Here is a 13,803-nt window from a genome sequence, read left to right as displayed (position 1 = left end):
TATCTTTCTCTCCTCCTATCTGTCTTCCCCTCCTCTCTCCATTTCTCTCTGTCCTATCCAACAATGACAACAACAATAATAACTACAACAATAAAACAACAAGGGCAACAAAGGGAATAAATAAAATAAATATTAAAAAAAAGAAAGGTAGAATTCCATAAATGGGGGCTACATGGTGGTACACCTGGTTAAGCACACATGTTATAATGTGCAAGGATCCAGGTTCAAGCCCCCAGTCCCCACCTGTGTGTGTGGGGGGAAAGCTTTGCAAATGATAAAGTAATGCTGAAGGTATCTTCATCTCTCCTCTCACTCTCTCTCTCTGTCTCTCTCTCATGCTCTCTCCCCCTTCCCTCTCAATTTCTCATCTCTATCCAATAAATAGGTAAAATGCTTTTAAATGGACATCTTAAAAAATAATAATAATTCCATAAAGATACTTTAGTATTTATCCCCCCTCCCTCATAACATAAAATGGAAAAAATGGGCCAGATGACTCAGTGGTGGAATACATGCCTGAGGCCCTGGATTCATTTCCTGACACCACATAAAGGTTAAAAGTAGGAGACCAGAAAATAGCCCACTCAGTAGAGCTTTGTTAGGACCCAGGTTTAAGCTCCCCAGCAGTGGAGAAGTGCTGTAGTGTCTCTCCTCTCTGTCCCTTTCTATGTCCCAGCCTCTCTCTAAAGAGTCAAGGAATAGCGGAATTGCACATGCTCAAAGCCCCAGCAAAGAACCTAGCAGAAATAAATGAATAAATGAAAAGGGTGGGGGGATAAAACCACAGAGAAGACAAAACAAAACTCTACAAAGAGTTTAAAAGTAAAGACAGCTGGCTGGGGAGATAGCATAATGGCTATGCAAAGACATCTGCACCTGAGGCTCCAAAATCGCAAATTCCCTGCACCGACATAAGCCAGAACTGAAAAGTGCTCTGGTAAAATGAATAAATTTAAAGAAATCACATTTAACTTAATATGCATTGAATGACCTAATTTTTGAACCAGAAATAACCAACCCTTGTTTTCAAGATCAAGAAATAAGGGAACTAACACTCAAGAGAGGTGAAGCGACTTGTCTTCTGTCACTCAGAACCAGTCAGACTCAAATGTTCTGAATCCAACTTTGAAGCTGTGTGTCATCCTTCCCACTCGATATAGCCTGAGAAATGCTGGAGATATCTATGGGAGAGCAAAAGTGTACAATATATTTTGGAAATGAAGAAATACAAGTATCATGTTGGGATGGAGGTGGGGTATGAAGCGCAAGGACGGGCGCTAGGATCCTGGTTTGAGCCCCCAGCTCTCCACCTGCAGGGGGGTTGCTTCGCAAGCAGTGAAACAAGTCTGCAAGTTGTCTTTCTTACCCCCTCTGTCTTTCCCTCCCCTTTCAATTTCTCTCTGTGCTATCCAACAATAGCAACAACAAAAATGGGAGGAAAAAAAAAGGCCTCCAGAGCAGTGGATTCATAGTGCAGGCACAGAGCTCCAGCAATAATCCTGGTGGCAAAAAAAAAAAAAAAGGTATGTTGCAGATAACATGTTTGCCCACCTGGAGAATTCAAAGGAAAGATGGGTGGTTACTGGGAGAACCAGTGAGTTTCAAAGTATAAGCTAGTGTCCGAGGTCAAAAATCACAGGGGGAAAATAAAAATTACAGGGGGAGGTTTCTGCTCACAAAAAGTAATGAAAGCATTGTTATTAAATTCTTGACTGTGCTTGACCCACAATCGTAATGAGTCAAAGAAAATAACCTTAATGGTGGCTAGGGACGTGGTTCTATAGCTAGAGAGTAGGACTTGCCTGTGGAAATTCAATCCCTGGCACCACATGTGCATGAGCCATACTCTGCTCTCTCTCATTAAATAAATAAACCTTTGTGGGTGGGGGGGGGGGCAGAGCCAAGATGGCAGCGTAACTACTCTTGACTCTCTCTGCAAAGCAGCGGCTGGCTTGAGCACTGGGAGTGTATTGAGGGCAGGATTTGCAGGTCAGTGTTTGTGAGAGGATACAACGGGGTCAGGAGGAGAACAGCAGATCACATGTAGGCTGGAGCTGGCTACAGAGGGGACAAACACATACCATATCCTGAGCAAATGAACGAGGAGCCCTCCACCAGATTCCAGATGCTACCATGATGCCAACTGGACTTCCCAGGGCAGGCGACCCCACCGATGTGCCCTGGAGCCCTGCTTCCCCAGAGCCCTGCCCCACTAGGGAAAGAGAGACAGGCTGGGAGTATGGATCAACCTGCCAGTGCCCATGTTTAGTGGAGAAGCAATTTCAGAAGCCAGACCTTCCATCTTCTGCACCCCATAATGATCCTGGGTCCATGCTCCCAGAGAGTTAAAGAATAGGAAAGCTATCGGGAGGGGATGAAATATGGAGTTCCGGTAGCAGGAATTGTATGGAATTGTACCCTTCTTATCCTATGGTCTTGTCAGCGTCTCCCTTTTATAAATAAAAACTAATAAATAAACCTTTTTCAGAAAGAAAAAAATTTTAATTGGAGAGAGAAAACAAAAAAGCTTCACTACCCTTTCCTAGCTAGAAAGACCTAGTAAAGCAAAATGAGAGAATTTCCCCCAATTTAATACACTACCAATTAAAATCCTTTAAAAAAATAGGTGTCTAAATGTTAGAAATGGTGCAATATAAAAATAAACATGAGCCTATGCGGGCCAGGAGGTAGCTCACCTGAGAGCCATGAGCAAGGACCAGGGTTTGGGCCCTGCCTGATCACTCCATGGGGGCACCTGACAGGGAAGTGTCACAGCAGTGAAGCAGTGGTGTGATGACGTTTCTCCTTCTCTCTCTCTCCCTCTTTATCTGTCTCTCACTTTCCATCTAATAAGTAAAATATTTTTAAATAAACATTTAAAAAAATAATAATTCCATAAAGACAATTTAATGTCTCTCCCTCTCCCTCATAACATAAAATGGAAAAAATGGGCCAGCTAAAATTTAAAATAATAATGATAATAAAAGAGCATATTACACAACTATTAAGAACAATGAACCCACCTTCTCTGACCCATCTTGGACAGAGCTAGAAGGAATTATGTTAATTATGTCTTTTCTGAGCTAAGTCAGAAAGACAAAGTATGGGAGGATCCTACTCACAAAAAGAGTTGAGAAGAACAGAAAGGGAAACTCAAAGCAGAATTTGACTGAGTTTGGAGTAGGGCACCAAAGTAAAAATCTCTGGGTTGAGGGTGAGGGGGGATATTAAGCTTCACTGGGGTGGGGGGGAAGAGGATGGGAAAGGATATAGTCTTTTGGTAGTGGGAATGGTGTTTATGTACACTCCTAAAAACTTGTAGTCATATAAATCACTATTTAATTAATATGAGAGGGGAAAATTGATTGAATGTCTCAAACATTTTAATGCACAGACCATAGGCTGAGTCTCTGAAATGTTGACTCTCTCAAAAGTTTAGACCAGGGAAAACAGAAACAACCGGTAGCATTACTCTAAAAGACACAGCTATACACAAATAATGTCAAAGGACATAAATAATGGTGATGTTGTGTATAATACAGCAAATCCTAACAATGGGATTTTCAAAGTTAACCCAATTGCCAAATAATTTTATTACAGCAATAACTATCTATTGCCTTCTTAAACCCTAAGACAGCAGGAACCTCCTACTTCCTAGATAGAGCCTATATTTTCCCCAGTCCTGGAATCTCTAGGGTGGGGCTCACTTTCCTGCATACTTCTCTCAATTCATACCAAATGATACTGTATCGCTGATCCCAACCTAATCAATGCAGCGAGTACCACCTCAGCATGCTTCACTTCAGACTATGTCCAGAGACATCAGGCATGGAATGCCAACCCTTCACCCTCATTACTCAGGTGAGACCTTTCCTTTCATAGGATTCTCTAATTCCATTTCAGGTGGTTCACTTTCTAACAAAGTCCCAAAACGTAGATATAGACCAGGTCCCATGAGATAGAGCATATGTCCACATGTAGCCATAAATTCAGGCAAAATATATACCTGAAAGCAAAAGTGCACAATAGTCTGCAGTGAGTCAGTACATGCAGCAAGCAAGTAGAAAGACCTAAAAAGACACCATAAAGTTCCTAATGAAATAGTGTCTACTTAGACTTAGATGCCCTCCTCACCTACTTCCTATTATACTTCCCTCACTCACTTCCAAGCTATCCTTACCAAAGCAAGGACTGCAAAACCTGAATATGGGCAAGAGAGTGGCATACTTTAAAGATGACTCTTTAGTCACTATCAGGCCACTCCATCAGCTGGGTCCCTAATCAGGGAGTCCTGAGATTCCCAAACACACATGATGGGCCTAGACCTTGAATAAACCCCTCTCTTCATTGTTACTGGTCATCTCTATCAGGAACAACACAATAGACCCCTTTGTGGGCCCCCATATGACCTTGCCTTCAACGTGGATCAACAACGGTAGAGAATGTTCCATCCTCCAAAGGGAGGCTGGACAATATACTCAATGCTACACCTGAGGAAGATGGGTCCTGATATTGGGACAGCTTGGAACGTTCCTACTCATCACCACAGAATGTGAGCTCAGATCTACAGGGATGCAGAGGCCACATAGGCTGAATATGGGCCCCAGATCAGATCAAATTGATGGGCTTTACAGTCAACAATATTTATACACCTTTCTCATATTTGAGTGCTACTCTCTTCCCTGATCCAGCTTTCTGATCCTTTTTCCAGCCATGACATCATCTCCCCAGACAATAACTTGGATCCACTTGCATATCAGATGGCAGGCTCAGAGAGAAAAACAAAACAAAAAAACTAGTTAAGTCATGGGTCCTTTGGAATATAACTAAAATAGACCTACTATCTACAAAACGGAGACCCCCCAACACTTCATCTGCACTATCCCAGCCTTTAGGTTCATGATTAGTCAACAATTTGTTTGGCTTTATATGTTAACTCTTTTTTCAGCTACCAGGTTTCAGATGCTAAAATGATGCCAACCGGACTTCCTTGGGCAGACAACCCCACCAATGTGTCCTGGACCAAGGAACACTGGCAAACAATAATGACATTCAATTTTGTTCAATTTTAATCCATACAAAAGAAATCTATCGTGTGAAATGTAAATAACAATAAAATGACTATCAGTGAATATATGCCACCCAGTGGAAGAAGTATAAACTTTCCAATATCTTTGAAGCCCTTCTGTGTGACTCACATCCCTTCCCCAGCCCATTATTCTTTTGCTGTAGTTTCTTTTCCATGAGTCTACCTGACCATAAATTATATAATGTTTAGTTATGCACACTTTTGAAATTTCTATAAATTATAGCCTATGTTACTTCTGCAGCTGACTTTTTGCTGTCAAAACTTAAATTCCCAAAATTCATCCAGTTAATGCATTCAGGCATAAGTGCCAATACGCTGCATAGAACCCCTTGTATGAAAGGCACTATGATCTATCTGTTACCCTGCCAAGAAATAATAAGGTTGTTTCCACTGCTTTATATTATAAAAATCTTCTTACAGACATTCTAATATAGCTCCTTAAACACATGGGTGAAGTTTAGTTTTATAATTATACCCAGGAACTTGCTGGAAGTTTGGGGGTACACACACCTTAAATAATGACAACGGATTTCCCAAGAGATTCCCACCTGGGGGCTGAGCGGTGGTGTAGCTGGTTAGGAGCACATGCTACCATGCTGCAGGGGGGAGGATTCAGGAGTGGTGAAACAGTGCTGCAGGTGTCTCTCTTTCTCTCTCCCTCTCCTCCATCTACCCCTCTCAATCTATATAATGAAAAAAGAATGGGAAAAAAATGGCAAACTGGAAGTGGTGACCTCAACATGCAGGTACAGAGCCTCAGTGATAACCTTAGTAGCAAGAGAGAAGACAGCACGTGTGTGTGCGCGCGCGCGCGCGCGAGAGAGAGAGAGAGAGAGAGAGAGAGAGGGATTCCACCTACCAGCATCTAAGAGATTCAGTTACTCTGTATACTTGCCAACCATTGCCATGTTTCTAATCAGTATAAAGTTGTTTCTCCCAAAACAAATCCTTGAATTCTGACCTCAGCACTGAGGTTGCCAGAGCTGGAGGGAGTTGAAGCAAAAGGTGGTAGGAGTTGAGTGAAGTGTGTTGCAGGGTTGTTGGCACTTTGGTCGTGGGCATGGTAACATACATTTTATTACTTTTATTTTATTACCAAAGCACCGCTCAGCTCTGGTTTATGGTGGTGTTCAGGGTTGAACCTGGGACCTGAGAGCCTTATGCATGAAAGTCTTTTTTGCATAACCATTATACTGTCTATTCAGCCCTATAATACACATTTGAAAGTGCTGTAAAAGAAGAGAGGCAGAGAGAGGAAGGGAGAAAGACCACAGCACCAGAGGTGCCCCTGGTACAATGGCACTCCTCCGTGGTGCTGGGACTTGAACCTGGACTGCCCACAGAGCAAGACAGATTGTTGTTGTTGTTGCTGTTGTTTGTATTTGTTTGTTTCCTATTTTGTATTGTTGTCTTCCTATTCTCTTCTCTTCTACCCTCACTTCCTCTCTCCTCCCCTGCTTTTCCCCCTCACTCATTTCCTCTCCTCCTCTCCTTTCCTCTCTTCTACCTCCCTTCTCCACTTCCCTTTTTCTTTTCCTTTCTTTTCTTTTTTTTTCTTTTCACTTAATTTAATTTAATTTCTTTTCTTTTTTTTATAGAGTCAAAAAAGAAGAGAGGCAGAGGGGAAGAGCCACAACACTGAAGCTTCCTTTAGTGCCTCAGGGGATGGCTCAAACCTGGATCACGGATCCAGCAAAGCAGTGTACTATCCCAGTGAGCTATTTCACCAGCCCTCGTGCTTACTTTCTTAAAAATTGGGATTTTGTTTTTACTCCTTTCATCCCTCTCTCCCACCCCCTCTCCTGACCTCTGGCAATAACCAGTCACGTCTCTCTATCTATGAGCTCAATTTCTTTGGTTTGATATTTAAGAGAAATCATATAGTATTTATCTTTGTCTACGTGATTTATTTCTCTTAGCAAAATACTCTCAAGGTTCATCCATGTTATTCAAAAAGGCAAGCCTTTATTTTTATGGTTAAATAATATTCCTTTGTCTATATGATTTCTTCATCCTCTTTCTCTCTCAGGAAGCAGTGAAATCATGCATGTATGAGATTTCTGCTCCACATTAAATAAATGTGAGTAAATAAAGAAGACTCAAGTTCTCATATACATGCAGTTCTTTTCTATGTTCTGTTGATCTATATTTTGTGCTTCTGTCCAAATTGAACTACTTATTTATTTTAACATATATAGCTTGATTGTTTATTTATTTGTCTGTTGGGTAGAGGCAGCGGGAAATTAAGAGGGAGAGGGGAGACAGGGAGAAAGAGATAACCATAGCACTGCTTCACCATTCATGAAGCTTGCCTCTACAGATGAAGACTGGGGGGCTTAAACCCAGGTCCTTGAGCTTGGTAGCATGTGCACTCAGCCAAGCATGCCACCGCCTGCCCACAAAATGATTTATCTTAACAAAGTTGATGTTAGTAATTCTTTCTGCTATTTTCGTGGCAGTCTCCACATCCTAAAATTAGGGTCTGGATGATGGTGCAGCCACTTGAGAGCATGTATTACCAGGTGCAAGGACCCAGGTTTAAGCAGTCCCTGCCTGCATGGTGGAAGCTTTACAAGTGGTGAAGCCATGCTGCAGGTGTCTCTTTCTTTCTCCAACCCCTTCCATCTCAGGTTCTCTCTGTCTCTATCCAATAAAGAAATAAATCTAAAATTAAAGCCAGGGAGATAGCACAGTAACTGGACACTAGACTTACAAGCCTGAGACTCCAGAGGTCCCAAGTTCAATAGCCAGCACCGCCACAAGACAGAGCTGAGTGGTTCTCTGATCTCTCTGCATATCACAAAAAGGGCGGGTAGCGGGGGGGGGGGGGCAGTGAAATAGCTCACTTGGATAGTGCACTTGTTTTGCTCTGTGCATGGTCCAGGATCAAGCTCAGCCCCCATCATGTTGAAGGAAGCTTTGGTGCTGTTTGTTCATTCGTTCTGTTGGTCTGCCTATCTGTCTATCTGTCTATCTATCTATCTATTGAAATAAACAAACAACTAGTAGCTGAGCAGTGGTGCACCTGGCAGAGCACACATAGTACCATGTGCAAGGACCTGGGTTCAATACTCTGGTCTACATCTACAGAAAGGAAGTTTCATGAATGGTGAGGCAGGACTGCAGGTACCTCACTTTCTGTTTCCCTCTCTATCCCTCTTCCCTCTGAATTTTTCTCTGTCTCTATCATAAAAAGAAAGAAGGAAGCTGGGGGTAGCACATCAGGTTAAGCACACATGACATGAAGTGCAAGGACCAGCCTAAGGATCCTGGTTTGAGCCCCCAGCTCCCCACCTGCAGGGGGGGTTGTTTCACAAGCGGTGAAGCAGGTCTGCAGGTGTCTATCTTTCTCTCCCCCCTCTGTCATCCCCTCCTCTCTCCATTTCTCTCTGTCCTATCCAACAACAACAACAACAAGGGCAACAAAAATGGGAATAATGGCCTCCAGGAGTGATGGATTCATAGTGCAGGCACTGAGCCTCCGCAATAACCCTGGATGCAAAATAAATAAATAAATAAATAAATAAATAAATAAATAGAAAGAAAACAGGAGCTGGGCAGTGGCACACCTGGTTAAGCACACATAGTACAAAGTACAAGGACCTGTGCAAAGATCTGGGTTCGACCCCAACCACCCACCTACCCTCCAGTTCCCCACAAGGGGCAAAACAAGTCTGCAGGTATCTTTCTCTCTCATTCTCGATCAGCCCCTCCCCTCTTAATTTCTCCCTGTCCTTTCCAATAAAATGGAAAGAAACTGGATGCCAGGAGCAATAGATATGTCATTCAGACACTGAGCCCCCACTGATAAAACTAGTGGCATTAAAAAAAAATAAATTAGGCCAGGTGGTGGCACACCTGGTTGAGCGCACATGTTGCAATGCTCAAGGACCCAGGTTCGAGCCCCTGGTCCCCACCTGCAGGGGGAAAGCTTTGCGAGTGGTGAAGCAGGGTTGCAGGTGTCTTTCTGTCTCTCTCCTTCTCTGTCTCCCCCTTCCTCTCAATTTCTGACTGTCCCTATCCAATAAATAAATAAATATAATTAAAATATTAAATTAAAAATCTTTCATAAAAATAAAATCTAAGTAGCATGGGGGAGGGCAATGATACATTGAATAAAGCACTGAACCTCCAGCATAAGTCCGGAGTTTAATCCCATGTGTGTGTGCCAGAGTGATGCTCTGGTTCTCCCTCCCTCTCTCTATCATTAATAAATAAGTGAATCTTTAAAATTAAAATCTAAAATTAAAACACTTTTGCCTTCTTCTCCAAAAATTTATGATCCCAGAACACTAACGTGATCACTCTGCCTTCCACCTTACTTTTATTGCTATCCTATATCTTATTAGATCTTATGTATTGCAGTTTCCAACCTCAGTTTTTCCTGGGGACACATCCACCTGGAATAAAGACTGTATCTGCCGTCTTCCTTTACAGGTAATTATGATGATGAAATAAGTACACAAATATAAACATGTACTTTTAGGAAATCTCTTGCAAAGACAACTGACACATGAACTTCATCTCTTCTTTCCTACAATAGCTAAAAGTTTCAACTTGCTTCAACCAAGATAAGAGCAATAGCTAGAGGGACCAAGCAGTAGTGCACCTGGTAGCATTACCATGCAGGCTCCTGGTTCAAGTCCATAGCCCTCACCTGCAGAGGGAAGCTTTAAAAGTGGTGGAAGAGTGCTACAGGTGTCTCTCCTTCTCTTTTTCTCTCCTTGTCACTCTCCTTCCCTCTCCCCCCATCAAAGAAAAAAAAAGAGGATTTGTAGTGGGGGGGGGGTACCCCACTCGATAGCCATAGCCATAACTACCCGTAGCCATAGCCCTAGTGGCAAAAAAAAAAAAAAAATGATGAAGGGGGGGAATGAGAAAAGAAAAAAGAAAGTAGGGGTACACATGAGTCAAAATCATGGTGACACTGCTAGGGAAGGAACCAAGGGGTGGGGTGGTGAAATGACTAGGATGCTTATGTCACTAAAGAGAAAACAAAGCCAAAACATCACTTTTTAATTAAAAAAAAAAAAAACACCTGTAAATTATTCAAGTCATTAAGTCTAACTACCTAGTTTTAAAAAACAGTATTGGGGGAATTGGGCTGTAGCGCAGCGGGTTAAGCGCAGGTGGCGCAAAGCACAAGGACCGGCATAAGGATCCCGGTTCGAACCCCGGCTCCCCACCTGCAGGGGAGTCGCTTCACGGGCGGTGAAGCAGGTCTGCAGGTGTCTATCTTTCTCTCCTCCTCTCTGTCTTCCCCTCCTCTCTCCATTTCTCTCTGTCCTATCCAACAACGACAACAACAATAATAACTACAACAATAAAACAACAAGGGCAACAAAAGGGAATAAATAAATAAAATAAAATAAAATAAAATAAAAAAACAGTATGGGGGGGGGCACAGATGGAGAAACATATTCAATAACACCAGAGAACCCAAGGAATTCATCAACTAGCAAAACCCAGGACACAGTCAATTATAGGACCAACAACTTGGTTTTACAACAAATAAGAATAATAAACCAGGGGTGGCCAGTGACACACCAGGTTAAGTGCACATAGTACGAAGCACAAGTACCCAAGTTTGAGGCCCGGCTCCTCACCTTCAGAGGGGTAGCTTCACAAGTGGTGAAGCAGGTCTGCAAGTATATTATCTTTCACTCTCCCTCTCCATCTTCCCATCCCATTTCAACTTCTGTCTTATCCAAAAAAAAAAAAAAATTTTAAATAACCACAGGAGTCGTAAATCAGTAGTGCAGGCACCAAGCCCCAATAATAATAAATTTAAAAAAAATAATAATAATAATAAGCCAGCATCTGTATTGGGAAATCAACATACTAATGTACACCAAAGGTATTCAAATATGTCTTGATTTTAAAAAAGCCAAACATGATCATTAGGAGACACAGTTCTTGAACTACTGATTATATTTAACACAGCTTTCTGTACCTGAGGTCCATCAACAAAGTTCCTAGAAATAAAGATTAGGGGGAGTCGGGTGGTAGCGCAGTGGGTTAAGCTCAGGTGGCGCAAAACGCAAGGAATGGCTAAGGATCCCAATTCGAGCCCCTGGCTCCCCCCCTGCAAGGAGATCCCTTCACAGGTGGTGAAGCAGGTCTGCAGGTGTCTATCTTTCTCTGCCCCTCTCTGTCTTCCCCTCCTCTCTCTATTTCTCTTTGTCCTATCCAACAATGATGACAGCAAAAACAACAATAATAACTACAACAATAAAAACAACAAAGGCAACAAAAAGGAATAAATAAATATTAAAAAGAAAGAAAAGAAATAAAGATTAGGGGTACAAAGCTGCTATAATGGCCATGAGGGGCCCTCCTTGGCGGAAATAATGCAGATATGCTGGGCCAGGCTAGGGTACACACTCCCAGCACAATTGCAGCTACATTGTATTTGCTGTCATCTCTCTAATTAATGCCTGTGTCTCTGCCACCAGCCTGTGGGCACCACACTGGATCTGGCCACATGGCTGAACTCTTGTTGGTGACTGGCAGCCTGAAAGGAGACATCTGGGACACTGTCCAAAGAAGGAACAATGCAGCATGCAAAGAGGGTAAATAACTACCAGGGATACCATGTAGAGATTAATCAGAACACAGACCGGCTTAGGGGTGGGTCAACCTGGTTGTGAGGTAGGACCACAGTCCTGCTCACCTATGGAACTGAGGAAGGAATGGGGCTTGGGTCAGGGCAGACATGCAATGGGAGGAATGGAGGGCCTGGGAGGGAAAGAGGAAAGAGTAAGGCGGAAGTACCAGATGCCTGCTGTGTAAAATGAGACTTGGCTTCCCTAGCCTGGAATGGTCCTTCTTCTGTGTAGGAGAATATAGGGCTGGGTCCACAAGAATACAGGCAGTGCTGAGGTAGCACAGTAGCACTGATGCAGACCAGTGGACACAAGTACATTTAACAAGGCACCTGGGAGTTGGGCGGTAGGGCAGCGGGTTAACCGCAGGTGGTGCAAAGCACAAGGACTGGCGTAAGGATCCTGGTTTGAGCCCCCGGCTCCCCATCTGCAGGGGAGTCACTTCATAGGTGGTGAAGCAGGTCTGCAGGTGTCTATCTTTCTCTGCCCCTCTCTGTCTTCCCCTCCTCTCTCCATTTCTCTCTGTCCTATGCAACAACAAAGACAACAATAATAACTACAACAATAAAACAACGGCAACAAAAAGGGAATAAATAAATATTAAAAAGAAAAAAAAGGCACCTTTGGAAAGAGAAGTCATCAAGTCATGTGCTTGGGCACCTAGCAGAGGGAGGGAGGGAAGAAGAAAGGGAGAGAGAGAGGGAAGGGTAAGCCTTTGCCTGCAGTAGAGAAGAAACAAGAATAATTATGAGGGATATATATATATATATCCTGACATTTCATGGGTCTTAAAAAACTAGACAGGGTAGAAATGGAAAAAACAAACAAAAATACTGAGCACTTGTGTGTGATGATCTAGGTGCCAGTTAGTCATCTGAGCTTCCTTCCAGAAGACAGTCCTTACAAATAAAAAGCCAGGAGGGGTGAAAAATACAACGTGCCTGATTGTGCTTCCCTCTTAAATATGCCCACTAACAAACAAAAGCCTGGGCTGGATTCCAAAGACTGGGAGTAATGGTTTTTCTGTTTTGTTCCTTGTTAATCTAGAAAAATTCACTAATAATGAAAATTTTCTTTATTTAATATTTTCTTTATTTTAATGAGAGAAGTATAGGGAGAAAGACCAGAGCACTGCTCAGCTCTGGCTTATGGTGGGACATGGGACTGAACCTGGGACTTTGGAGACTCAGGCATGAAAATCTCTTTGGACTTTTATTTTAATGAGAGAAGTATAGGGAGAAAGACCAGAGCACTGCTCAGCTCTGGCTTATGGTGGTACAGGGGACTGAACCTGGGACTTTGGAGACTCAGGCATGAAATCTTTCTTTGAAAGATTAACCAAAATTGACAAACCCCTAGCCAGACTCACCAAACAAAAAAGAGAGAAGACTCAAATTAAGAGAATTGTAAACGATGGAGGAGACATCACAACTGACACCACAGAAATCCAGAGAATCCTGCGAAACTTCTATAAAGAACTATATGCCACCAAACTAGAGAATCTGGAAAAAATGGAACAATTCCTAGAAGCATATGCCCTTCCAAAACTGAACCAAGAAGAACTACAAAATCTGAATGCACCAATCACAGACAAAGAAATTGAAACCGTTATTAAGAACCTCCCCAACAACAAAAGTCCTGGACCAGATGGCTTCACAAATGAATTCTACAAAACTTTCAGGAAACAGTTAGTACCCATACTTCTTAAGCTTTTCCATAAGATTGAAGAAACAGGAATACTCCCATCCACCTTCTATGGAGCCAACATCACCCTGATACCAAAAGCTGATAGGGACAGAACAAAAAAGGAAAACTACAGACCAATATCTCTGATGAACATAGATGCCAAAATATTAAACAAGATCTTGGCCAACCAGATACAGCAACATATCAAATAGATTTTTCATCACGACCAAGTGGGATTCATCCCAGGAATGCAAGGCTGGTTCAACATCCGTAAGTCAATCAATGTCAATCACCACATCAATAAAAGCAAAGCCAAAAACCACATGATTATCTCAATAGATGCAGAGAAAGCCTTTGACAAAATCCAACACCCATTCATGCTCAAAACTCTACAAAAAATGGGAATAGATGGGAAATTCCTCA

General features: G+C 42.5%; 1 protein-coding gene across 13 annotated transcripts in view; it reads right to left on the bottom strand.

Moving 5' to 3' along the window:
• The window catches only part of AZIN2 (antizyme inhibitor 2), a 57,379-nt gene that overhangs the window by 11,264 nt on the left and 32,312 nt on the right, over positions 1–13,803 (bottom strand). For 2 of the 13 annotated variants that reach the window (XM_060204932.1, XM_060204935.1), the window contains exon 9: positions 10,840–11,064. The exons of the other annotated variants lie outside the window; for them this stretch is intronic. In XM_060204932.1, the coding sequence (XP_060060915.1) occupies positions 10,968–11,064 (97 nt within the window). In that variant the 3' untranslated portion in view covers positions 10,840–10,967. Of the gene's footprint in view, positions 1–10,839; positions 11,065–13,803 lie in introns of those variants that run through there. 13 annotated transcript variants of the gene reach the window in all.

This window comes from Erinaceus europaeus, chromosome 13 (genome assembly GCF_950295315.1).
Source record: "Erinaceus europaeus chromosome 13, mEriEur2.1, whole genome shotgun sequence".
Taxonomy (NCBI): domain Eukaryota; kingdom Metazoa; phylum Chordata; class Mammalia; order Eulipotyphla; family Erinaceidae; genus Erinaceus; species Erinaceus europaeus.
The sequence above is the reverse complement of the archived record's forward strand: the minus strand, read 5'-3'. Positions and strand labels throughout refer to the sequence as shown.